The sequence below is a fragment of the Calonectris borealis genome, chromosome 1 (genome assembly GCF_964195595.1).
Source record: "Calonectris borealis chromosome 1, bCalBor7.hap1.2, whole genome shotgun sequence".
NCBI classification, from domain to species: domain Eukaryota; kingdom Metazoa; phylum Chordata; class Aves; order Procellariiformes; family Procellariidae; genus Calonectris; species Calonectris borealis.
Genome location: NC_134312.1, coordinates 37184 through 63402, shown reverse-complemented (window position 1 = coordinate 63402; position 26219 = coordinate 37184). Strand labels below are relative to the sequence as shown.

Here is a 26219-nt window from a genome sequence, read left to right as displayed (position 1 = left end):
GAGGAGTCCAGGAAGATGAGGGGGATGTACAAGCACGGAAAATGGGGAGACGCGAGAATCAAGGAGCTAGTCACACATCAGCAAACCGCTGGTTGGCTTGCCTGTTTGACGGAGCCCTGCACCTCATCACCACAGTCCGTCCTACCTTCTCTTTGAGAGCAATTCCAAATCCTTTTCTGTGTGGCCCCACTCTGCACCCGGTGGGGGGTGGGTCCAGAGGCCTGCCTGCTAGCGATGGCAGAAGGGAACACACGTCATAGGGAGCCCGCAGCTGGAAACACCGAGTGTCTAGGGCCAGCTGCTGGTGGGAGCGCTGTGTGCGTGTGCAGTTCTCTAGTGAGCTCGAAGCTGGACCAGCTCACGAGCAAGAGGAGGTACAGATCTGGAAAGACGCAAGGTCTGTGCCCATTACGGGGTAAGTAGCTTGACATCCAGCCATGGATTTTAATTGAACTTAATTCCCATGCTCATATTTAAGGGACCCACGAACGTGCGGTGCTTGCGAATCTAGGGAGTGATGTGTGTGTATGTTTCACTACTGAACATCAGTCCTGGGCAGCTGCAGAGGAAGACACGGACTGGGTTGTGCTTTTTGTGTGAAGTGGGTGCTCGTAAAGGTACTGCTCTATCTATGTTAACCTGTTTTGCCATTCATGCCAGTGAAGTATGTGTGCACGTTCTTGAATGTGATCTGGCTCTTTGGAAGACAAACCAAGTCTCTTGTACCTGCACGTGGGAAGAGCAGTCGCATCCATCGGACTGAGATGGGAGAAACCTGCTGGGAATGAGAGTCCTCCCAATTCAGCTCCAGCCCCTCTGCAAGGAGACATTCTCGGGGAGGAACATGGGCTGGATACAGCGTGCACAGAGACACACACACACATGCACACGTGCACACGCACGCACCCTCAGCATGCACAGAGTACATGCACAGAAAAGCTGTGCGCGCACACGCTGCATTCACACACAGGGTGCATGTGCGTACACACACAGTGGAGACACACATGGGGTACAAACAGAAGGTGCAACGCACACCCAGAGTGTGTGCACACTTACAGTCCAAAACACACGTCTTGAACACGGAGCGGTGTTCACATACACGCAGAGTGCATGCATATGATCAGTGGATGGAACACTTCGCCTATAAAGAAAGGCTGAAAGAGTTGTTCAGCCTGGAGAAGAGAAGGCTCCAGGGATACCTTATTGTGGCCTTTCAATACTTAAAGGGGGCTTATAAGAAAGATGGGGACAAACTTTTTAGCAGGGCCTGTTGCAACAGGACAAGGGGGAATGGTTTTAAACTAAAAAAGGGTAGATTTAGACTGGATATAAGGAAGAAATGTTTTACAATGAGGGTGGTGAAACACTGGCACAGGTTGCCCAGAGAGGTGGTAGATGTCCCATCCCTGGACACTTTCAAGGTCAGGTTGGTCGGGGCTCTGAGCAACCTGATCTAGCTGAAGATGTCCCTGCCCACGCAGGGGGGTTGGACTAGATGACCTTTAAAGGTCCCTTCCAACCCAAACTATGATTCTATGGTATTCATACCCGACCTGTGCACACACACACAGTGCGTGCACATACAGGCAGTGCATGCACACCCTACAGTATGCATGCACGTGGAATGCACCCATCCCCATACACCGCATGCATGCACACAGTGTGTGCCTACCCATCTGCCCACATGCATACTCACAGCATACCCCCAGTGATGCATGCACACATAGAATGCACCTCAGATCTGTTTCCCTTTTTCCAGTCACCAGGGACTTCACCAGACTGCCATGACTTTTCAAATATCGTAGAGAGTGGTTTGGCAACTACAGCAACCAGTTCCCTCAGGACTCTGGGATGTATCTTGTCAGGTCCCATAGACTTATGGATGTTCACGTTCCTCAGGTGGTCACAAACCTGGTCTTCTCTTACAATGGGAGGGACTTTGTTCCCTCAGTCCCTCTCTTGCGGTCCATCTACTCAAGAGGTGTGGGAAAAGAGGTTGCCAGTGAAGACTGAGGCAAAAAAGTTGTTGAGTACCTCAGCCTTTCCTCGTCCATTGTTACCAGTTGGCTAGTCTTGTTCATCAGGTGGGGGTGGTATTCTTTCTTTGACATCCACCTGCTGCAGCATGTGGTCCTCCACAGGCGGCAGTGTGGACATCTGCTCCACCATGGTCCTCCTGGTGGAGGACACCTGGACACAGGGGGACCACCTGCGTCACCATGGTCTTCACCACGGGGCTGCAGGGGAATCTCTGCTCCGGCGCCTGGAGCACCTCCTCCCCCTCCTTCTTCACTGACCTTGGTGTCTGCAGAGTTGTTCCTCTCACATTGTCTCACTCCTCTCTCGACAGCTGCTGCACAGCATTTTTTACCCCTTCTTAAATACGTTATCGCCAGCGTCGCTGATTGGGTGTGATTTGGCCAGAGGTGGGTCTGTCTTGGAGCTGACTGAAACTGGCTCTGCCTGCCATGCGGTCAGCTTCTGGTGTCTTCTCACAGAAGCCACCCCTGCAGCCCAGGCCCGCCCCCTTACAAAAACCTTGCCACTTAAACCCAATACAAGGTTTCAGAGGAGAGCCACGAGAACAATTGAAAGATGGTAAAAAGGGGCCCACGGATGAGAGACTCAGTCTGGTTAGCTTCTCGGGGAGAAGGTAAAATATCAGAGAACAGGAACTTGGTACAGAAGGAGGCTTCAGCATAGAAAGAAAGATTTAACAGACTCTAGTTGATGTTAGGTAAACTCAAATAGAAGATAAGGTGGTTTGGTTTTTTTTAACCAGTCAGTGAAATTACTATTAAGGCAGCTTGCGAAAGTATGGATTCATATGTCAGGGACTTATTTTTAACATGGATTTGGTACTTTATTAACTAACTTGCTCTAGTTTAAGTAATTCATCTGACTTACGTTATACAAGAGTTCACAGTGTCTTCTGTCTTCACCTTTTATGAACATAATGCTGATCATCCAAGCTACCTTGCAGAGAAGACCTGTCATGAAGTGTGATTTGTAAAGGCAGGTAGTTTGATCTGAAGACTTTAAATTGTGCAGAATTACCACTTCCCTTGCTAGTTTAATTTTTACTCTGCTGAGCTATTCTTAGTGGCCGTCGCCAAATCCCATGTGGTAGAGTTAGAATTGCCTTAAAATGTGGTGTATTTCTTTACTCTGTGAATCTTATTTTTCCCAAGGATTTTAAGGTTGATAAATTCCTATGTTCTGGAGTGACATGGGGTATGACGGGCAAGATCTGGAGATTTAGGAATAAAAGCAGCAGTGTTTTTCAATAAGCCATGGCGAGTTCTCTCATGACAGCTGCCGCATTGTTTGGGAAGTTAATTTAGGGACATTCAGTAGGTCGTGATCAGTGAATCTTTTTTCCTTGTAAGTGAGGATTCTGAAATGGCACATTAAAAGGATCAGGCAATTTTAGAAGCAAAACTACCCACAATGAATGGAAGTGTGGTGTGATGAGTACTTGTCTATATTTTGGGCAGTTTAAGAAGTCACCATCCTGCAAGTCTGATACAGTATCCAGTCAGAAACTAATTTCAATGCAAAGTAAACACTAAGGAAAGTGGCATATTTGGCTTTAGGTGGAGTGGCATACTTCAGTCTAGCTGACAGAAGTATAACTACATCTGGTGTGGTCCTTAGTTGTGAAAATTTATACCACAAATAAGACACAAATATCAGCCTATAAATCCAGTAGGAGGAGGGGGGGGAGATCTCTACCCGAGACACACAAACAGAAAAAGGCATTAAAATGTTGGTGACTGTTCAGGTATGCTTCATGATCCATTAAGTACAAGGTACTTAATGCATTGGGACCTGCCTGTCTCAGGCTAACTTACTTACCCTTCCTAATTTTAGAACGAGTCGTGCCCCTGGAAAGAGCAGAGTTAGACTGTCTGTGAAATGAGATAGAACCATGTCCTATGGCAGGCACCTGGCTATTTATCACTGTGTCAGAAATCAAGCTGTTTCAAGATATTTAGGTTTTGTTTCCTGTTGTCATCTCTAGTGACAAAGTACCATACATTGTTATCACTCTTTGCAGTTTTGTCTTACTGTCCTTTATAAGTCATGTCTACTGATGACTTCTCTTTTGCTAATATGTTTATAGCAATGTTCAGTGTCAGCACAACTCATAGCTAAGCCTAGCTAAGAAGAGGTCCTAGTTTTGCATAATCTCGTAGCCCTGGAGTGTCTCAGATTAGAGAGGTGAAACCTAATTTGTGACCCTGAGTAGATGGACTGGGCTTTGCGTCCTGGGTTTAAGTTGTGAGAAAAAGAGAACTTGGAAAGTTGTGTCATTCTAAGCTTGTTTTTTGTGTCTTACAGACTTCTGGGACACAGCTGGACAGGAGAGGTTCCAGAGCATGCATGCATCCTATTACCATAAGGCTCATGCTTGTATCATGGTAAGGGTAGTGTCTCAGCTGTGGTCTGATGGAATTTGACTAATAACAGCCCCAGTTGACACTTGGCCTGTATGTTACTTTTTGTGATTACGCTGCCTTATATTTCTTGTCTCTTCCAGTGGTTTAAAAAACTTTCCTGTATTGTTCTTTCTTCTCTCACCAGATAAACCCAGTGTAGTTGGGTATGTTTAGCTCCCTTCTGTCTTTCCTGATAGCACTCTTACTATATTCCCCGGCTTTGCTGTCTTCTAAATTTCCTTACTTTTGTCACTGTGTTGCCAGTAAGGTGGTACGTACAACTGAATGTACTTATTTAGAAGCAGTCCTGTCAGAGGCGATGCGAGGGAGAGGGCATTCCTTTCTTGTTCTGTGATGTGACTATTGGATTATGTAGTACAAAACTGTTCCGACATGTTCTGCAGAGGTACTACATAAGACATCCTTCTCTGGTCTTCTGCCCTTTCTATTTTCCTATACTTTGCGCTTCCCATTTATTAGCTCAAATCAGCCTTGTTTCCTGACTCCTAACCCGCTTAGGTCTCTTGGTTTGTACTGTTGCTCTAACTTTCCACTACTTCTCATCACTTGTGAGCATCAGACAACTTCACTGATATTATAATTGTTAAAATAGAGAAGCCTCACATCTGACCCTACTTAGCAGAACAGATCTTTCCCAGTGCTTGTTCACTGTCATGGGTGATAGAGGGCTTGTCACAGTACATAATAAGAGGAAAGGAAAATGAGGGACTGTTTCCTGCATCATGCAAAGAAACGGGCTGGCTGCACGTTTCAAGGCTTGCTGGGTATTCTCCCATTTCTCTTTCATCCCTTCTAACAAAGGCCAGTTTCCTTTGTTGATGTCCTCCTGGGAAAATTCTGGATTCAGTACTTGTGTTTGGTGCAGTGGGTTGATCAGGAGCTGTCCTGCTGTTGGCCCCATGATAGCTGGTTCTTTTTCGGAAGGTGTTTGATGTGCAGCGGAAAGTCACCTACAAGAACTTAAACAGCTGGTACAAGGAGCTGAGAGAATTCCGCCCAGAGATTCCTTGCGTTGTGGTGGCCAACAAAATCGATGGTGAGTATATCCTCTTCTTTCAACCTCTCAGGATTGTGATGTGATTCTCTTCTGACCTGGCTGAGAAAGAATGTCATTCATCTGTTAGGTCCAGATGAGTTCTTGAGTATTAGTCCCTCAGGGCTGTATTTTACCAAACGAATAGCTGGGTCCTCTACCGACCTTGCATGCTGTCTTATAGGCTCTTGTTCTTGTTTTACTAGCAATTAAAAATACAAATTTGATCCATTTAAAGTTCATTCAAGTGATGTCCTTCCAATTCTGTCCTTACCACACTACCCATTTCATCCAGCAAGAACCCAAAAGCTGACTGGAGCAGTACCTAGTCAAAAATTGCAGGACGTCTTGCTGGAAAAAGAGCATAACCTATTATGTGGCTTCCCCTGATACAGTCAGTAACTGCCTTTGTCTTGCTAATTCAGCCTGGGACTCCTCTGTGCTAAAGTGTCTAAATATACCTGCTGGCAAAAGTGTTCACCTTCCTCTGCAAATGAGTGGATGATTCCCTCCTCTTAGGAATGCCAGCTAGGCGTTCATTATTGCTATCATTTGGGTTGTGGGCTGTCTCCTGCGTCCTGTGAGCGCGCATAACGCATCAGCTTTCTGCTCAGCATCAACGAGAGAACACATACCCTTGGGACCACAGTCTCCTGCTATTCTGTATCAAGTACAGTGTCAGACATGGGCTTCCTTGCTGACATTCATGGTAGAAACCATCGCAGCTATGAATAGGTGTCTGCACCTGAATAAGGTGCCTGGGCTCCCACTGTAGTCTATGGAAGTTCATTTGGTTCAGTGGTGTGGCTTAGGGCTTGATTGATCTTACCTAATAAAAGCCTTTCCTATCGGATGTGTCAAGCCAGCCTTGAATCCACTGATTGCACGGACTGTACAGGAAGTCCGAGGCAAATGGACTTGGTGTTGACAGCCATATTGTAGACAGAACCTCTGTGTAGATGAATCCTGCTCTTAGTGTTCTATGTGTGAGTGGACACTGCTCCAAGAGAGTTCCCTGCCTTGCCTTCGTTTGCTGTATTCCACCCAGACTAGGCAATGATCGGCCCACATAGCTCTTAACACAGGCCCAGTCTGCAGAACAGTTGATCCAGCTTCCTGCGAAGAGGTAGGGAGCGGCTGCCTGGGCAGTGCTCACTGGCAAGCGTTTAGAGTCTGAACTACTTCAGCTGTTGCTTCTAGGAGAAAAGGCGGATCATCTGGAGTCATCCTCCTGAGCTGGCATACGGGCTGTCTATCTATGAAAACTTTGAGCTGTTACTGCTGTGTCAGCACGTCCTGTAAATATGCAGCAGCTTTGTTCCAAAACTGAAATAAAGCCTCTGGCCTTATTTGGGGTAGCTGGACCTAACTGCCTATTAAGTAAAAATACATAACAGTTAAGTCATTTGTACACTGTGAGCGTGCCCGTGACTCACAGGAACATAGGTAATGTGGCATAAGGGCAGTGAGGAGTTCTGGTGAAAGAGGTCAAACTGGAGGGAGAGGCATGACTAGTACCGGTAATGGTGTCCAGGTCATGTGGACACAGAGCAAAAATCACAGGGATGTGCCTGGAAAACATTCATAGTTGCCACACAGCAAGGGAAAGCTGCAAAGCATTATTCATTTATAGCACATCAGAATCCACCTATAATTTAGTCAAGCACCATGGATAAACCAACAAGAACTCTTTTCTTTTTGTGTTCTCTTGTCAATGGTTTGCTGATGCTGTTGCTCTTAAAACCCTATAGCTTTTGGGGAGGACCCTCCTAGCCTTGTACTACAGTGAGGAGGCCTTGACACCTAAATCGGGCTCTGGGCTCCATCTGTTCCACCACTCCTGTATACATTGGCATTCTGCCTACAGTGATGTCTTACTGACCACTTCTCCTTTTTTTGCCCCCAGCGGATATGAAGGTGACCCAGAAAAGCTTCAACTTTGCCCGGAAGTTCAGTTTGCCCTTTTACTTTGTGTCTGCTGCCGATGGCACCAATGTAGTGAAGGTAAAACATAGCTATTTGGCTCAGCATCCATGAGACCCCTCTACAGTCCAAGGACATGGAGACTGCTGTAGGCGCAGAGGGCAGAAAATGGGCTAGTACATCTGTTTGGCTACTTGTGAGGTCCTGGTAGCTATAGGTGGTTGCAGAGGGTTTGTTTTTTTTTCCTTGGGGTGTGGGAACAGTTTCCATATGTTACAGAAACCCAGTGCCTCTTACTTTGAGTGACAAGCATTCTCCTTCTCATCAGCTCTTCAATGATGCTATCAAACTGGCAATTGCTTACAAACAGAATTCAGGAGATTTCATGGACGAGGTCATGCGAGAACTGGAGGTAAGAAAGGCTCTACTTACTGCACTCCTCCTAAGTGATTAGCAGCTCTGCTTTTTTTTCCCTCAGGGAAAGCAGAGCCTGTGGCAGAGGGTGAAACTTTGCAGGCGTGGAAAGATTTGCCTTATGCTGGTGACACCATGGGGTTTGTGTGCTGCTCGTGTCTAGGTTGGAAGGGGTGAGGTGGTGACCCTCTGAAGAGCCCACGCTGCCCTAGACCGAATTTGAAAGGACCACAGCAGAGTGTAGCTGTTGCTGTCATGCTTCTCAGAAGTTCCTTGTCCTGCTCCTTTCCAGAGCTTTGACCTGCAGAAGAAGAGTGAGGATTTGTTGGATAAAGAGGAGAGCTGCCCTGAAGAGGAGCCCCCATCTGCCTAAGCCCCGGACCCTGAGTCTGTTTTTCCGTTTGCTCTAGATTTCTGGGGCTAGTTAGAGCTGGCCTTCACAGAGGAAAGAGATTTTTCTCGTGTCCTGAGAGCTCTGGTGATGGGCAGCTGGGCCCCTCCCCTTCTTGTGGGAGACTCTCTGGGAATGACCTTCCTTGACTCGGCCCTAGCCGCTGCACATCACGGTCGAGGAAAGGGTGAGAGTATCCACATGGTTGCTAGTTACTGCATGCTTCTTCAAGGCAAAGCTTGCCAGGAGAGCTAAGCCACTCTTGGACCTGCAGGGAAGGGTCCTGCCCAGATGCTTTAATGGTACCTCCTGGAGAAAACAAACACTAAAGAATTTTTTTTTTAATCAAGCTTTGAGCTTGCATCCTTCCTGCACTCTTGTTATACAAGGCAGTCCAGTTACTATACAGTGCAACTCCAACTGCCAGCCCTCCCCATTGCTTTCGCAGCCTAGCCAGTGCTACCTCTCTGTCCACCCCTGTGATCTCTGCTGCAGAGTTTCTTTGGGTTTCCTTCCCCATTCTGTTACGGAGCAGCCAGATCCAGTAAACTTCTGAACACGGGGGATTTCTCCTTTCAGGTCCGCTAGAGCTGAATCAGGTGGACTTTCACACCCAGGAGGCTTGTCCTATCCCAGCTGCTGTTCCCATGTCTGTGTTCAAGAGGCTTACGCTGCATTCCAGAGAGCCAGATACACACACACAGACTTACACAATTAATGTGAATGGCAAAACAGATTGACATAGACAGAGCAATGCCTTTGCCAGCACCCATGTGTATGTAACCACCACTTACATAAACATGAACACTGCCTTTCCAGCTGATCAGGATTGGATGTTCACTAGCGAAACATAAACACACCTTCACTCCCTAGATTCGTAAGCACAGCATATTCATAGATTCCTCAAGTAACAGTATGGAAATTAGTCCATGTAATGTCTGTGGCTGGATGTCAAGCTCCTTACCCAGTCATTGGTGCAAACCCTGGGGCTTTCTAGATCCGTGTCTCCTGGGTCGTGAGAGAGTCCAGTTTCAAGTTCGCTGGTGCGTTCTACACGCACACAGTACAGGCCCACCGATAGCTGGCCTAAGACACTTCATGCTTCCAACTGCTGTCCCCAAGACCTCTAGCCCCCTATGACCTGTGTTCCCTTCTTCCACTGCACCCCCACCCTCCTCTCTGACCAGGCACGGTTTCAGCCCTTTTGAGTGACTTTCCCTTTGCGCCTTACTGTCTGCCCGTAGCCTCATTTTGCAGGTGCCGGGCATGGAAGTCCTTGCCGCGCACAGGAGACCGAATTGCTCTGAAGCACGGTTAGCTGTGAAAATTGGCAACTTTATTTCAAGAACTAAGTCAGCTTCAGCATGTGTGTGCACTCAGAGGAGAGCGGGCAGGAGAGAGCAGGCCTTTGACATTGAGGCTGCCTTTGGATCAGCAGGCATTGCCCCAGAAGGAAATGGTCGTGGTACACTGCAGCCTCCATCGGATCCTGTTCATCCTGCTGCTCAAGCCTTTTTTCCCCTTAGGACCTGCAGGAGCTCCTGCAGCAGATTAAAGAATTCCACCAGCTTCTGGCGTGGAAATGGGCAGGGCGTAAACCTGCCCGATTGTGTTGGTGTTGGCCTTGGCCTCTGGAAGGGGGTTGAGGTGAAGACCGGCTGTGGCGTTGGAGTAGCCGTTACTGCTGGGCGCAGTCCCATCTGCACCAAGATCCAGTCGTAAAAGTGCTGAGTGGAGGTGTAGACTCCCGGCTGTTGTGCTCTCGCACAGCCTTTCCCCCAGCTGGTCACTCCAACAAGCCAGAAGTAGTCAGCGTTGTTATCTTTGCACACGAGAGGACCACCGCTGTCACCCTGCAGCAGAGGAGAAAGGATTGAGGTCTTGTTGGGTGGCCTCTGTCGGCACTGGGGATGGCTCCTTCCCTCTCACAGCACCTGCCAGAGCTGTATCCACTGCACAGAAAGGCTCTGCTCAGGTGCTGGAGCCTACAGAACCTTGTCTGGGAGGGGGTCATGGGCCTGTAAGGTAAGGCGCGCTCTCATCTCTGCACAGTGATCCTGGATGTGTGGAAGACGGATGTTCCAGGATTGGGATCTGGACCTGTGTGCTGCCAAGAGCACCGATGGGCTTTCTGGGCAGAGTCCCAGGCCTCTGGGACAAGTGGGGCGCTGGGCAAGGACCTGCAGATGGGGAATGGGAGGTGAGCCCCAACAGTAGTGGGGACCCAGCGGTGGGAAGGTGACTTGCCAGGCAAAGCACGCCCCGGGGGGTGTTTGGGTGGCTGCGACAGGGCTGCCTGTGCTGCTGGGGGTTGATTTGTAGTGTGCTCCTACCTGGCAGGTGTCGATGCCACCCTGCGGATAGCCAGCACACAAGTTGTGGGTGTGGATGGCCCCTCTATACCACCGGCTGCTGTTACAGAGGTTGACATCAATGAGGCGGACCTTGGCCTCCTGCAGGACATCACTTGATCCTCCAGCTGTGAGCACAGAAAGGAATTAACACCCAGCGGCTCGTGGCCGGCGCTCCTCCCTTCTCTGGGTGAACCCCTCTCCTAGGGCTTGGCTTTGCATCTTGAAGGCGTTGTACCGGTGTTTCCCTTCTGTCTCGCTTTGGGTCATGGGTCAGGCCCATCTCTACAGGCATACGTCCCCGCAGCCTGGCTCTGGCTTTCGCCCCTGCTGTGAGGAAGCCCAACCCGTCTCCCCCGTGTGCCAAGCTTGCACTCAGGACACGAGCACTTTTTGGGAACTCACATCTTGCAGTCGTGGAACCCCAACCACTGATGTAGCAGGTTGTCAGCTCTGACACCCTCAGCGAGGCGTCAGGCACACAGGCAAGCTGTATGTAGTAGCTGCACTGGACAGGCTGGTCCAATTCCAGCAACGCGATGTCGTTCTTCTCCGAGATACTACTATACTCTTCGTGAGCCAGTAGCCGCTTAATATGGCGCACTTGGGCCTCGGGGCCCAGCTGAGTCAACTGGGTGGCCCCGATCACCACGCGCCACATCGCGATGTGCCTGGAAGGCAGATGGAGAGAGGGGTCAGAGGGAGCGGAGCCATGTGCTGCAGCAGCCCAGCAGTTCCCTGCCTTCTGCTTCACAAGGGAGAGAGGAAAGCAGCGCTATGGAGGGTGCGAGTGCCCTGGCATGCCTTAGGGACAAGGAATGTCGATCTGGAGGCTGCTAGGAAGCAGTGGCACGAGCCCAGCCTTCTCCTGAGCAGTCTCTCAGCTGGGCTCTGGAGTGCCCAGGGCACTGCGCCTACTGCAAGGAAATGGGATGGGAGTAGCACGCGGTGCTGCGGACAGGGGTATCCCCGTTCCCTGGTCCTCCTTACCTGGCTTTGATGAAGCAGTGGGCTGCTGTGAGGACCCACTGTGGGCTGATGAGGGACCCTCCGCATATATGCCCTGTGCCTATTTTCCAGGGATCCTGGATGCTGACGATCCAGGGCCAGGACCCTGGCTGGGCATCTGTGCCACCCACGACGCGCGATGTGCCATAGAGAGAAGCCATGGGACGGAGCCCGCAGGTCCCTCTGTAACAAGAAACTCATTACTGTCCTGCTCAGTGGCTTGCTGCCGTTCAGGCTGAAGGTCAGCCATCCTCCCTCCCCACAAGGCGTTGCACGGACAGCGGGGCCAGGGAACCCCACAAGGCACGCGTCCGTCCACCGTGTTTCTGCTTTAGCCCCGTAGCCGAGTTGTGCCAGCAGCCTGGGTGCTGGCAAGGATCCGAGGCTCCCACATGGGGTTTGGGAAGCTGTGGTGTGGCCACGGGGGACAAGCGGGCACCCTCCGGCGAACCCCATAAGGGTTGCCCAAGCTCCCGCCCAGAGCCTCGGGCCACTTACCCACAGTTGTCCCATGTGCCGTGCGCAGGCCAGCACACGGCCAGCAGGACGAGGAGGAGGAGCAAATTCATCGCTGCCAGTGGCACGTCGCAGCTGCAAGAACCGAGGGTTCGCTGCCAGCAGTGCAGCAGCTGACGTAGCGCCCGCAGTATTCACGTTGCCCGCGGTGCCCTTGGCCCCGGGGCTGATGTCACAGAGTCGCTGGTTCCAGGTGCTGGGCACGGTGGCCTCTCGGGGCGCGGGGCAACATGGGGGGTTCCAAGCAGGAAGGGAGGCAGAAGCTGGGATCGGACACCCCCGACAGACCCCCGCTGAATGCTCTGCTTGCAGGGGCCAAGGGCACAGCATAACTACTCCAGAGAGCATGCACGTTTGGGTGTTGAAGAGCCCATCTGCTTACAGCCACGGCAGGCAAGCAGCGACGTGCAAGGCAAATAAGCCAAGCATACCCAAGCAGTGTCAACCTTCCTGCACAAGGCACACTGAAAGGCAGATGCAGCACAGTCCACGCTGGCTATGTCAGCCACACCAACACCCTCTGGCAGGCTTCATGTCCTTGCTGTCTCTAAGTTTTACTGCTATTCTGGGCCAACACTGACAAGGGCACTTGTGGCACCTGGTATGTGTGGCCAAGGACATGCAATTTTAAGCTCCAGACAGGGAGGGATGCTCCTGCTCTCAGCCCCACATGCCATTCTCCACAGCTTTGGTAAACCCTGTATCAGCCTCATCTCATCAGTCTGCCTTCTACAGCTCTATGCTGGAGTCTTGCTCACGTGCTGGAGTGCAGAGCAGTCACGGGAGAAAAGCAGGAGCCAGCCGTGTGCATTGCATTTGCTGAGCAGGGCTAGGTCCCTGGGGGGTAGAGAGCAGCGGCTTGAAGAATGGCATCTTCAAAGCCATGAAACGTGCGGGAGCTTTCTGCTGCCACCCTGGCCTGTGGGGACAGACGTAAGGCACACAGCTGAGTGCGCAACCTGGTCCCTAGGATGACAGGGCAGGCTCTCTCTGAAAGTGGAATAGCTGCTCTCAAGGCCCTTGAGGTGTAGCATGGCTTCACAGGCACCAGAACTGGCCTCCAAACAAACTGGACTCAAGGCTGCCTTGTTTTTTAAAATTGACCTGAAGGTGGTGCCCCGTATCTGCTTAGAGCAGACAGAAGAAGCCTTAGAGAAGACAACGTGCACCAGATTTTGCAGGTGGTTAAGGGGGAATGATGAGAGAGGTGGCCACGCTTCACAGATAATTGAAGGAAGAGCTGGGGTCATGCTGGGGAGAGGAATCTGGCAGGGACAGCAGTACCCAGGAAAGCGCATCCGTAATGCCATGGGAGTCCAAGGCGACCCAGCTAACGGCACCTGAAACACCAAATCTGTTCACAGATGTAGCAAACCTGGGAGCAAGGGGGGGGGGGAAATAACCGGGGGTAGGTCCCTAGTTTCGCAGGAGACAAGGGCAGAGAAAGGGAGGAGTCCAGGAAGATGAGGGGGATGTACAAGCACGGAAAATGGGGAGACGCGAGAATCAAGGAGCTAGTCACACATCAGCAAACCGCTGGTTGGCTTGCCTGTTTGACGGAGCCCTGCACCTCATCACCACAGTCCGTCCTACCTTCTCTTTGAGAGCAATTCCAAATCCTTTTCTGTGTGGCCCCACTCTGCACCCGGTGGGGGGTGGGTCCAGAGGCCTGCCTGCTAGCGATGGCAGAAGGGAACACACGTCATAGGGAGCCCGCAGCTGGAAACACCGAGTGTCTAGGGCCAGCTGCTGGTGGGAGCGCTGTGTGCGTGTGCAGTTCTCTAGTGAGCTCGAAGCTGGACCAGCTCACGAGCAAGAGGAGGTACAGATCTGGAAAGACGCAAGGTCTGTGCCCATTACGGGGTAAGTAGCTTGACATCCAGCCATGGATTTTAATTGAACTTAATTCCCATGCTCATATTTAAGGGACCCACGAACGTGCGGTGCTTGCGAATCTAGGGAGTGATGTGTGTGTATGTTTCACTACTGAACATCAGTCCTGGGCAGCTGCAGAGGAAGACACGGACTGGGTTGTGCTTTTTGTGTGAAGTGGGTGCTCGTAAAGGTACTGCTCTATCTATGTTAACCTGTTTTGCCATTCATGCCAGTGAAGTATGTGTGCACGTTCTTGAATGTGATCTGGCTCTTTGGAAGACAAACCAAGTCTCTTGTACCTGCACGTGGGAAGAGCAGTCGCATCCATCGGACTGAGATGGGAGAAACCTGCTGGGAATGAGAGTCCTCCCAATTCAGCTCCAGCCCCTCTGCAAGGAGACATTCTCGGGGAGGAACATGGGCTGGATACAGCGTGCACAGAGACACACACACACATGCACACGTGCACACGCACGCACCCTCAGCATGCACAGAGTACATGCACAGAAAAGCTGTGCGCGCACACGCTGCATTCACACACAGGGTGCATGTGCGTACACACACAGTGGAGACACACATGGGGTACAAACAGAAGGTGCAACGCACACCCAGAGTGTGTGCACACTTACAGTCCAAAACACACGTCTTGAACACGGAGCGCAATGCCTGCAGCATGCATGCATGTGCAATGCACCTACTCCCACACCCCGCACTCATGCGCACAGTGTGCACCCACCCATCTGCCCACATACACCGTCAGCATACCCGCAGTGATGCATGCACATGTAGAATGCACCTCCCACGAGTGCACATGCAAACTCACTTGTCCATGCATGCTCACATGCATGTCCATGCACACATACACATATGCAGGCATACACACGTGCACACAATGCGTGTGCACGCACAGAGGAAAGTGTTGCACGCATACAAACATATAGCTCGTTAACACCCCACATGTTCATGAGCCGCTCACATGGACACAGCCTATCATGCCCACCCCTGCCCCTTCCCACCTGTGCCTGGCCCACACATGTCTTTCAGCATGTGCTCCCACAGCACTGCAGCAGTCGCTTGGGCCTCTCCTTCCATGCCCAGCCGCCTGGACACTGTTCATCCACGTGTCCTACCTGTGCCCGCTGGCGCCTGTGCAGGTTGGGGCAGTCACGCCATGCCTTGCTCAGTTTCCTGCAGCCAAGTTACCTGCACACAGCGCACATGGTCCCACACCTCCTGCCCTGGTCCGCGTCCGGTCTCTGAAACTCTGTCCCCACACCACGTCCCCCCCCAGAGCTCAGAGCCCCGGCTGTTCTCCTCTCAGTGTCCTGACTGCCAGCCCCCAGCGCCCTGATCCCTGTGGCCAGGCACTGCACGGCAAGCACTGCCATGCCCTGCGAGCAAAGTGAGCTCCATGAATTATGCAGCAGTTTCGCCTCCTGCTGCAGCACCAGCCTCCTCGCTCTGCCTCTTGGCCCTGAATAATTGATGGCAGTGAGCACAGCAGCAGCAGCAGCCCCAGCGTCCTTCCTGTGCCAGGGACCAGGCCCTTAGGAGGCATGGGGCTAGACACGCAGGAAGGCCAGGGGCTACGGGACAGTCTGAACTACAGAGGACAGGGAGCAATGGAAAGCAGAGTTCACTGGCACATTAGAAAGTGGTTGTAAAAGTGGGATGGGTCTTAAGAAATGCTGACGAGTAATAACAGGAAACTCCAGAACAGACTGATCACACAGGCTGCGTGCAAAACACAGGCACAACAGGATGAGAACATCCAGACGAGGACATTAGCCAGCCTTACCCGTGCTTTGTCTTTGGGCTGAAACTCCTCACCTCTGCCTGCTGTGTGGTTAATCCCAGACCACTGCCACTGTGCCTGTGCTTGTACACCCCCTCTGGTCTGGCTTTAATCTCATTTTGGATAAACTGGACAGATGGAGGTCTTCAGGACATTCAACCTCAATTCCTGTCTGTGCCTGTCTTCCAAGCTTGCTCCGGTTTTCAAAAGCAGACACAGCAATAGGGTACAGCCTTCCCGGGGTGCAGAACCTTTTCCTCCTCGTTCTCCTCGTCACCCCCTTCCACCAGAGAATTGTTGTTGCTCTTTGCACTGTCCCTTCCTCGCTCTGATTACAAGTCACAGATCTGCAGGACATGGGCTCCTACGTTCAGGCACAACCAGCAGTCCTTGAGCCTGAACGTGAAATTCTGTCATTGCTGCAGGAAAACATACTTCGCTTGAAAAGTGCCCAGGCTCCCATATGGCCCAGCCTGCCCCAAACAATGCCACGCTCTCTGCCTGTCCCAGGGGATTTTGCACCCTGCGTGCCCCTGGAGAGAAGCAGCTTCATTTGCTCTTCCAGAAGGCGGGAAGCTGGGAGCAGCGGCCTGGGCCACAGGCAGGGAGGCAGGGGACGTCCACCCAGGCCACCCAGCCCCAGCGGAGAGGACGTCCGCTGGCCGCCACACGCCGAGGTGCCCGTCTCCTCCCAGGACAGCCTCACGGTTTCCCGGCCTCAGCCCCGGTGCGGCTGGGAGCAGGCCGGGGTGCCGGCAGCCGCGAGGCCTCGTCCCCCAGAGAGCAGGGGCTGGACACGGGCTGAGTCCGCAGCCCCCAAGCCTGGGCGACGCTGAGGGCGGGTCTGTGGGAAACCCCTGTTGTTAATAAGCCACCCTCAGCCGCAGCACCCGGCGGCTAGCCCGGGCCCCGGGAGGCCGCCTGCACCGGGCACGGCGGCCCGGGAGGCGGCTGCGAGGGATCGACACCGCCGCGAAGTACGGCTCGTCGCGGCCCTTTCAAGGGCTGCCCCGCGGCGGACTACAATTCCCGGCATGCCCCGCGGCGGTGCTGGGTCACGTGGCTGCCCGCGGGGGTCAGATGGTGGCCGGCGGCGGCTCAGCGCGGCGCGGTTCGGCTCCGCCGGTCGGGGAGCTGCCTGCTCTGCCCGGCGCGCACCGCACCGCACCGCACCGCACCGCACCGCACCGCACCGCACCGCACCGCACCGCACCGCACCGCCCCGCGGGAGGGCGGCGCTGTGCCCCGTGCTGAGCGCGTGTATCGGCGGGCCGCGGGGCCTTCCTGGGCGGCAGCGCTATGGGGCGGCGGGGCCGCGGCCTGCCGTGGGCCCTGGTGCTGCTGGCCTTGCGCGGAGTGGCCGGCGCCGCCCCCAGCTTCGTCCTGTTGCTGGCGGACGACTTGGGCTTCGGGGACCTGGGGAGCTACGGGCACCCTTCTTCTGCCACGCCCAACCTGGACCGGATGGCTTCGCGCGGGCTGCGGTTCACCGACTTCTACAGCAGCTCCCCGGTGTGCAGCCCGTCCCGGTACGTCCCCCGCTGCTCCCGCTCCGCTGGCGGGCGACTGCTGCAGGGCCCCGGGGTGGGGATGGCGGAAGCGTCGAGACAGGGCTTGGCACCCAGCTGGGGAGCTGCAGTGCCGGGAGGAGCGGGTGGCTGATAAACCTGCCGTGTCCCAGGAGGCCCGAAGGTCCAGCTGCTCTGTGAGGGGCCTGATTGCGGGTCCCAGCAGCCAGGGGAGGTGGCAGTGGCAGCCGCGAGACTGCGGAGCCAAGCTGCCAGGTCCCGAGGAATGGGGCACCCGCTGTGGAGGCTGAGCATCACGACCTGCGCTGTGTCCAGCGTGATGCCTGTCTCCTCTCTCTCCTTCAATGCTCACCTGTAGGGCAGCCCTGCTGACCGGCCGGTTCCAGATGCGCTCTGGGGTTTACCCCGGTGTGTTCAACCCAGACTCGCGGGGAGGCCTGCCGCTGTCTGAGGTCACCATTGCGGAGGTGCTGAAGGCTGCGGGCTATGCCACAGCCATGGTTGGCAAGTGGCACCTTGGCCTGGGGATTAATGGCTCCTTCCTGCCCATCCACCAGGGCTTTGACCACTTCTTGGGGGTGCCCTACTCCCATGACCAGGTGAGAGGCTGTCAAGCCCTGAAGGGTGTCCCGGGGCTGGCTGGGGAGAGTGCCTGAAAGATGAAGCTTGCCCGAGAGCACATAGACCGGGTAGTGCTTGCCTGGGCAGATGGGTGTGGGTGTCTGCAGGCCGGGGAGATGGATGCTGGTGGGGAAAGCCCGTCTCTGAGGTGCTTGTATGATAGGGTAGTTTTGCAGAATGTGGGTGGCCATTGTGCATGGGCGCATACGCCCTTTGTCAAGGGAGGGAGGGTCAGCTTCTGGGCTACAAAGAAGCATCTGAATTGCTGCCAGGAGAAAATTATGTTGGGGCAGCACGGTCCTTGGACAGTTCTAGGGTGGGCACAGACCCCTGGGCTTCTGGGAGTGGCTGCCCAAAGGGTGCCTGTAGGACCTGGTGGTGGGCCGCTGTGAGATTCTTTGCTCCCCTCCCCTCGCTGTCCTGCAACACAGGTAAAAGACAAAGTGTTATTTGTTCTCTCCAGGGCCCCTGCCAGAATCTCACCTGCTTCCCACCTGACATCAAGTGTTTTGGGACTTGTGACCAAGGCTTAGTGCCAGTCCCGCTGCTCTGGAACCAGAGCATCGTGCAGCAGCCGGTCTCTTTCCCTGATCTGGTGCCACTCTACAACAAATTCTCCCGGGACTTCATCGCTGACTGTGCCCGACGAGGCCTCCCCTTCCTGCTCTACTATGCCTCCCATGTAGGAGACGGGGAGGGCTGCTGCGGGCCCGAGGGTGGGGAAGGGAACCTTTGTCCTGTGGGGAGAGCGGGGAAGCATCTCAGCTCCTGCAGCCCCGGGACTGTGCTGAGCAGTCAATACCTGCTCCTGGATGACCTGGGGTTGCTGCTCCCACACCCAGGTCTTGTGGCAGCACCGTTCAGATAATGTTCTTGGGCTGCTTCTTTCTGGAGCTTTGCCCACTTCTCTGGGCCAGGAGTCCACCCAGGAAAACTTCCCACTCTGGGGCTCCACATCCTCTCCTGGGGCTCAGCTCCTTTATACCATTTCTGAGAGATGTTTCTGAAGCTTGGGGACAAGCCTCCTCTCATCTCATGGGTATTGTCACATATCTCCATGTCCTAGCTGGGATACTCGCTGTCCCCGGGTGAATTGGGAACGAGATGCAGCTCTGGGGGAGTTTGCGTAGCAGTCTTCTCTGCTCTTTCTCCAGCATACACACTACCCCCAGTTTGCAAGCCAGGACTATGCAGGGCAGTCACGGCGTGGGCCATTTGGTGATGCACTCTTGGAGTTTGATGGCTCGGTGGGACAGCTGCTGCAGGCACTGGAGGAAAATGGTCTTGCAAACACGACCTTGGTGTTTTTCACCTCTGACAATGGGTGAGTGGGCTCAGCAGGGGGGGCTTCGTCACTGGTAAGATTCTGCTGCCATGGTATGGGGGAACTGGAATGAGGCATTGGTTGGCTGGGGCAAAAGGGATGTGGTGTGGCATTGCCAGGTGAGACCCCAGTGACCTGAAGCGAGGCAAGAGGTGGACACTGCTCTGGAGAGGACTCAGTGCACGATCTCCTCCTTGTTCCTGTGACTCAGCTGTGCCCCTCCTCGTGGGCAGAAACCTCACAGGGTTCGGGTCAGGAGTGTGCAGCAGCCCAAATATACCCCGATTCCCTCCATGTGTGGGTGGCATTGGTCTCTGGTGCCCTGCTTAGGCATCTTGCACACCTTGGCTTCTTCACCTGACCCATGCCTCCTGCCGCACAAGGCTGAGAAGGATGGCATTGTCACTTGCTGACACCATGTCTCTCTTGTCATGGCCCCGTTGGCAGCATCAGGGAAGGGGTAGCATGAACCTGTGAAACTGGTGGCAGGTGGTTCTCTCTCACAGCCCCTCCACCATGCGGATGGCACGCGGAGGCAGCTCTGGCCTTCTGAAGTGTGGGAAGGGCACAACATACGAAGGTGGCATGCGGGAACCAGCAGTGGCTTATTGGCCAGGCCATATCCCTCCAGGTGAGACTTGGCACTGCTTGTGCCTTTTGTGTGCTGATGCCAGCCAAGGCAGGGTGTCACGGCAGCTCGGCTGCCCCGGGACAAGCAGAGGGCGGGAGAGAAGCGAGGATGGCAGGGATGGGAGTGGGATCAGGTGCTTGAACCTTTCCTTGTGCCTTGCTGTGGTGGGTGACAGGAGTGACGCATGAGCTGGCAAGCACCCTGGACATCCTGCCAACCCTGACTACCCTGGCTGGAGCAGCTCTTCCCAAAGTTGCCCTGGATGGCTATGACCTGAGTCCGGTGCTGTTTGGGTCAAGGAAGGTGAGTCCCGCGGGCTGGTTCAGCTGGCATTGTGCATGAAGGCTGGGTGTGGGGCTGGAGCTGTGTGCCTGATGAGTATAACCAGCGGGGCGGTCAGGGGAGATCCGTGAGCTGGGACCTTTTGTCTGGCCTGGGTCATGCCACGGAGTTCCTGGGCTTCCCCAGGCTGCTCGGCTCTAAATCTGTAATGTGTTGCCAAGCCAAACCCCCACGGCTGCCGTGGGTGGACAGAGCCCCAGTAGCTGTGAGTAGGGAGCAAACAGGATGCTGCTGCTCCTCAGCTTCCCCCCTCTCTGGCCGTGTTCTGGCGGTAGTATCGGGGCTCTTGTCTGACTCCCTGGAGTCTCTGCCTGGTCCTGTTCCAGGCTCTTCTTCAGCCTCGTGGCTGCACCACAGGTGAGCTTAGCTCTGCTGCTTCCCACAGAGTCCCCGTCAGACGATGTTCTTCTACCCGCCGTCCCCCGATCCGGTGCACGGCCCCTTCGCTGTCAGGCTTGGGAAGTACAAGGCCCATTACTTCACACAAGGTAAGTGCTGCCTCCTCTCCTCTGCCCGGGCAGCTTTGTGAAGTCCCGTATGGTTTTGCTGTCCCAAGCTCAAAGAGAAGAAACTGAGCTACACTTGGGGATTTCTTTTGCAGGTTCCTCTCACAGTGATATGACCCCAGACCAGGCCTGCCACGGGCTGACCCCGCTGACCCCTCACTTGCCCCCGCTGCTCTTTGACCTCGAGTCAGACCCAGCCGAGAACTATGATCTGCTGCAGAGCGGCGCAGGGCCGGAGGTTCTGCAAGCCCTGAAGGAGATCAAACTGCAGAAAGTGCTTTTTGAACAGCGCATGGAGTTTGGGGAGAGCCAGATCAGGAAGGGCAGGGATCCTGCGCTGCAGCCCTGCTGCGTACCAAACTGCAGTCCTAAGCCTTCCTGCTGCCGCTGCTCCTAGCCTCTTGCTGCTCCATCCCCTTCAGTTGCTCCACACGGGAACCCTACCCCAAACCCACCAGACCCCCCCCGCCCCCAACTAACCAAGCTCAGCCTTAGAGCTGCCCTGCAGCTTTGGCCCAGTGACACCTCTGGTTAATGGAGTGCTGGGATAGCAAACTGGGGGTTGGGGAGATTACCACTCCTGCTAGGAGTGCAGGTCAGTGGACCCTGTGCTCTGTGTTGGACGTTCAAGCTGAGGCCTCCTGACAGAAGCCCTGACTTGTTCAGGGAGGGACCATGATACAGCATCATCTCTAGAGCCAGAACAGCTCCTTTCAAACCATGATCAAGACGAAGCAAAGGGCATGCCCCAGTGTCTAGAGATCTCAACTCGGTTGGAAGCATGCTGTGCACCCCTGGGTGGGAACAGAACTGGGAGCTGCAGCACCATCACTTGCCAGGGACCAAGAGCACAGCAAGAGGAGGATAGGATGGATGGTCCTGGCAGCTTCAGAGGCAGGACCTTGTACAGCTAGTGCAGAGGGGACATGCCTAGGTAGGGAGCAGCTGAGGGTATGCATGCTCGGGCACCTCCAAGTCCTTCGTGACTCCAGGAGGTGGAGATATGGCTGGTGGTTGGCAGGCCTGGTCCTCTTGTAAGGTCCGTGGATGCCGGGGCTGATCAATCAGGTGGGCTGCAACCACACGCCATCCACATGACTGAAGGGGTCTTCCTCCTCTTGCTCGTGAGCTAGTCCAGCTTCGAGCTCACTAGAGAACTGCACACGCACACAGCGCTCCCACCAGCAGCTGGCCCTAGACACTCGGTGTTTCCAGCTGCGGGCTCCCTATGACGTGTGTTCCCTTCTGCCATCGCTAGCAGGCAGGCCTCTGGACCCACCCCCCACCGGGTGCAGAGTGGGGCCACACAGAAAAGGATTTGGAATTGCTCTCAAAGAGAAGGTAGGACGGACTGTGGTGATGAGGTGCAGGGCTCCGTCAAACAGGCAAGCCAACCAGCGGTTTGCTGATGTGTGACTAGCTCCTTGATTCTCGCGTCTCCCCATTTTCCGTGCTTGTACATCCCCCTCATCTTCCTGGACTCCTCCCTTTCTCTGCCCTTGTCTCCTGCGAAACTAGGGACCTACCCCCGGTTATTTCCCCCCCCCCCTTGCTCCCAGGTTTGCTACATCTGTGAACAGATTTGGTGTTTCAGGTGCCGTTAGCTGGGTCGCCTTGGACTCCCATGGCATTACGGATGCGCTTTCCTGGGTACTGCTGTCCCTGCCAGATTCCTCTCCCCAGCATGACCCCAGCTCTTCCTTCAATTATCTGTGAAGCGTGGCCACCTCTCTCATCATTCCCCCTTAACCACCTGCAAAATCTGGTGCACGTTGTCTTCTCTAAGGCTTCTTCTGTCTGCTCTAAGCAGATACGGGGCACCACCTTCAGGTCAATTTTAAAAAACAAGGCAGCCTTGAGTCCAGTTTGTTTGGAGGCCAGTTCTGGTGCCTGTGAAGCCATGCTACACCTCAAGGGCCTTGAGAGCAGCTATTCCACTTTCAGAGAGAGCCTGCCCTGTCATCCTAGGGACCAGGTTGCGCACTCAGCTGTGTGCCTTACGTCTGTCCCCACAGGCCAGGGTGGCAGCAGAAAGCTCCCGCACGTTTCATGGCTTTGAAGATGCCATTCTTCAAGCCGCTGCTCTCTACCCCCCAGGGACCTAGCCCTGCTCAGCAAATGCAATGCACACGGCTGGCTCCTGCTTTTCTCCCGTGACTGCTCTGCACTCCAGCACGTGAGCAAGACTCCAGCATAGAGCTGTAGAAGGCAGACTGATGAGATGAGGCTGATACAGGGTTTACCAAAGCTGTGGAGAATGGCATGTGGGGCTGAGAGCAGGAGCATCCCTCCCTGTCTGGAGCTTAAAATTGCATGTCCTTGGCCACACATACCAGGTGCCACAAGTGCCCTTGTCAGTGTTGGCCCAGAATAGCAGTAAAACTTAGAGACAGCAAGGACATGAAGCCTGCCAGAGGGTGTTGGTGTGGCTGACATAGCCAGCGTGGACTGTGCTGCATCTGCCTTTCAGTGTGCCTTGTGCAGGAAGGTTGACACTGCTTGGGTATGCTTGGCTTATTTGCCTTGCACGTCGCTGCTTGCCTGCCGTGGCTGTAAGCAGATGGGCTCTTCAACACCCAAACGTGCATGCTCTCTGGAGTAGTTATGCTGTGCCCTTGGCCCCTGCAAGCAGAGCATTCAGCGGGGGTCTGTCGGGGGTGTCCGATCCCAGCTTCTGCCTCCCTTCCTGCTTGGAACCCCCCATGTTGCCCCGCGCCCCGAGAGGCCACCGTGCCCAGCACCTGGAACCAGCGACTCTGTGACATCAGCCCCGGGGCCAAGGGCACCGCGGGCAACGTGAATACTGCGGGCGCTACGTCAGCTGCTGCACTGCTGGCAGCGAACCCTCGGTTCTTGCAGCTGCGACGTGCCACTGGCAGCGATGAATTTGCTCCTCCTCCTCGTCCTGCTGGCCGTGTGCTGGCCTGCGCACGGCACATGGGACAACTGTGGGTAAGTGGCCCGAGGCTCTGGGCGGGAGCTTGGGCAACCCTTATGGGGTTCGCCGGAGGGTGCCCGCTTGTCCCCCGTGGCCACACCACAGCTTCCCAAACCCCATGTGGGAGCCTCGGATCCTTGCCAGCACCCAGGCTGCTGGCACAACTCGGCTACGGGGCTAAAGCAGAAACACGGTGGACGGACGCGTGCCTTGTGGGGTTCCCTGGCCCCGCTGTCCGTGCAACGCCTTGTGGGGAGGGAGGATGGCTGACCTTCAGCCTGAACGGCAGCAAGCCACTGAGCAGGACAGTAATGAGTTTCTTGTTACAGAGGGACCTGCGGGCTCCGCCCCATGGCTTCTCTCTATGGCACATCGCGCGTCGTGGGTGGCACAGATGCCCAGCCAGGGTCCTGGCCCTGGATCGTCAGCATCCAGGATCCCTGGAAAATAGGCACAGGGCATATATGCGGAGGGTCCCTCATCAGCCCACAGTGGGTCCTCACAGCAGCCCACTGCTTCATCAAAGCCAGGTAAGGAGGACCAGGGAACGGGGATACCCCTGTCCGCAGCACCGCGTGCTACTCCCATCCCATTTCCTTGCAGTAGGCGCAGTGCCCTGGGCACTCCAGAGCCCAGCTGAGAGACTGCTCAGGAGAAGGCTGGGCTCGTGCCACTGCTTCCTAGCAGCCTCCAGATCGACATTCCTTGTCCCTAAGGCATGCCAGGGCACTCGCACCCTCCATAGCGCTGCTTTCCTCTCTCCCTTGTGAAGCAGAAGGCAGGGAACTGCTGGGCTGCTGCAGCACATGGCTCCGCTCCCTCTGACCCCTCTCTCCATCTGCCTTCCAGGCACATCGCGATGTGGCGCGTGGTGATCGGGGCCACCCAGTTGACTCAGCTGGGCCCCGAGGCCCAAGTGCGCCATATTAAGCGGCTACTGGCTCACGAAGAGTATAGTAGTATCTCGGAGAAGAACGACATCGCGTTGCTGGAATTGGACCAGCCTGTCCAGTGCAGCTACTACATACAGCTTGCCTGTGTGCCTGACGCCTCGCTGAGGGTGTCAGAGCTGACAACCTGCTACATCAGTGGTTGGGGTTCCACGACTGCAAGATGTGAGTTCCCAAAAAGTGCTCGTGTCCTGAGTGCAAGCTTGGCACACGGGGGAGACGGGTTGGGCTTCCTCACAGCAGGGGCGAAAGCCAGAGCCAGGCTGCGGGGACGTATGCCTGTAGAGATGGGCCTGACCCATGACCCAAAGCGAGACAGAAGGGAAACACCGGTACAACGCCTTCAAGATGCAAAGCCAAGCCCTAGGAGAGGGGTTCACCCAGAGAAGGGAGGAGAGCCGGCCACGAGCCGCTGGGTGTTAATTCCTTTCTGTGCTCACAGCTGGAGGATCAAGTGATGTCCTGCAGGAGGCCAAGGTCCGCCTCATTGATGTCAACCTCTGTAACAGCAGCCGGTGGTATAGAGGGGCCATCCACACCCACAACTTGTGTGCTGGCTATCCGCAGGGTGGCATCGACACCTGCCAGGTAGGAGCACACTACAAATCAACCCCCAGCAGCACAGGCAGCCCTGTCGCAGCCACCCAAACACCCCCCGGGGCGTGCTTTGCCTGGCAAGTCACCTTCCCACCGCTGGGTCCCCACTACTGTTGGGGCTCACCTCCCATTCCCCATCTGCAGGTCCTTGCCCAGCGCCCCACTTGTCCCAGAGGCCTGGGACTCTGCCCAGAAAGCCCATCGGTGCTCTTGGCAGCACACAGGTCCAGATCCCAATCCTGGAACATCCGTCTTCCACACATCCAGGATCACTGTGCAGAGATGAGAGCGCGCCTTACCTTACAGGCCCATGACCCCCTCCCAGACAAGGTTCTGTAGGCTCCAGCACCTGAGCAGAGCCTTTCTGTGCAGTGGATACAGCTCTGGCAGGTGCTGTGAGAGGGAAGGAGCCATCCCCAGTGCCGACAGAGGCCACCCAACAAGACCTCAATCCTTTCTCCTCTGCTGCAGGGTGACAGCGGTGGTCCTCTCGTGTGCAAAGATAACAACGCTGACTACTTCTGGCTTGTTGGAGTGACCAGCTGGGGGAAAGGCTGTGCGAGAGCACAACAGCCGGGAGTCTACACCTCCACTCAGCACTTTTACGACTGGATCTTGGTGCAGATGGGACTGCGCCCAGCAGTAACGGCTACTCCAACGCCACAGCCGGTCTTCACCTCAACCCCCTTCCAGAGGCCAAGGCCAACACCAACACAATCGGGCAGGTTTACGCCCTGCCCATTTCCACGCCAGAAGCTGGTGGAATTCTTTAATCTGCTGCAGGAGCTCCTGCAGGTCCTAAGGGGAAAAAAGGCTTGAGCAGCAGGATGAACAGGATCCGATGGAGGCTGCAGTGTACCACGACCATTTCCTTCTGGGGCAATGCCTGCTGATCCAAAGGCAGCCTCAATGTCAAAGGCCTGCTCTCTCCTGCCCGCTCTCCTCTGAGTGCACACACATGCTGAAGCTGACTTAGTTCTTGAAATAAAGTTGCCAATTTTCACAGCTAACC

At 54.8% G+C, this 26219-nt stretch overlaps 4 protein-coding genes across 8 annotated transcripts; 3 read left to right on the top strand and 1 right to left on the bottom strand.

The window, feature by feature from the left end:
* Positions 1–4100: 4100 nt before the first annotated feature.
* LOC142078364 (rab-like protein 2A) lies at positions 4101–9477 on the top strand. 3 transcript variants are annotated; one of them, XM_075140839.1, is made up of 5 exons: positions 4101–4424; positions 5388–5499; positions 7403–7500; positions 7748–7831; positions 7997–8569. In XM_075140839.1, exons 1-5 carry the CDS (start codon positions 4383–4385, stop codon positions 8024–8026), a joined length of 366 nt encoding a protein of 121 aa, XP_074996940.1. In that variant the 5' UTR covers positions 4101–4382; the 3' UTR covers positions 8027–8569. The 3 variants fall into 3 exon arrangements, with proteins under 3 accessions (XP_074996940.1, XP_074996945.1, XP_074996934.1); XM_075140844.1 differs by lacking the exon at positions 7997–8569 and adding an exon at positions 8804–9477 and having other exon boundaries at positions 4102–4424; XM_075140833.1 differs by having other exon boundaries at positions 4111–4424; positions 8126–8569.
* A 61-nt stretch (positions 9478–9538) lies between these two features.
* On the bottom strand, positions 9539–13259 carry LOC142078355 (acrosin-like). The gene is made up of 5 exons (XM_075140824.1): positions 12082–13259; positions 11566–11766; positions 10981–11246; positions 10558–10703; positions 9539–10077 (listed from the first exon to the last, which is right to left on the bottom strand). The coding sequence occupies exons 1-5, from the start codon at positions 12150–12152 to the stop codon at positions 9730–9732; spliced, it is 1032 nt and encodes a 343-aa protein (XP_074996925.1). The 5' UTR covers positions 12153–13259; the 3' UTR covers positions 9539–9729.
* Positions 13260–16830: 3571 nt separating this feature from the next.
* LOC142078257 (arylsulfatase A-like) lies at positions 16831–21896 on the top strand. Of its 2 annotated transcripts, XM_075140716.1 has the most exons (8): positions 16831–17298; positions 17657–17897; positions 18383–18601; positions 19074–19243; positions 19750–19874; positions 20050–20177; positions 20602–20704; positions 20818–21896. In XM_075140716.1, exons 1-8 carry the CDS (start codon positions 17069–17071, stop codon positions 21117–21119), a joined length of 1518 nt encoding a protein of 505 aa, XP_074996817.1. In that variant the 5' UTR covers positions 16831–17068; the 3' UTR covers positions 21120–21896. The 2 variants fall into 2 exon arrangements, with proteins under 2 accessions (XP_074996817.1, XP_074996826.1); XM_075140725.1 differs by lacking the exon at positions 18383–18601 and having other exon boundaries at positions 16997–17298; positions 20818–21375.
* LOC142078273 (acrosin-like) lies at positions 21887–26217 on the top strand. Of its 2 annotated transcripts, none has more exons than XM_075140742.1 (5): positions 21887–22063; positions 23990–24190; positions 24510–24775; positions 25053–25198; positions 25679–26217. In XM_075140742.1, exons 2-5 carry the CDS (start codon positions 24012–24014, stop codon positions 26024–26026), a joined length of 939 nt encoding a protein of 312 aa, XP_074996843.1. In that variant the 5' UTR covers positions 21887–22063; positions 23990–24011; the 3' UTR covers positions 26027–26217. The 2 variants fall into 2 exon arrangements, with proteins under 2 accessions (XP_074996843.1, XP_074996835.1); XM_075140734.1 differs by lacking the exon at positions 21887–22063 and adding an exon at positions 23029–23674.
* Positions 26218–26219: the final 2 nt, after the last annotated feature.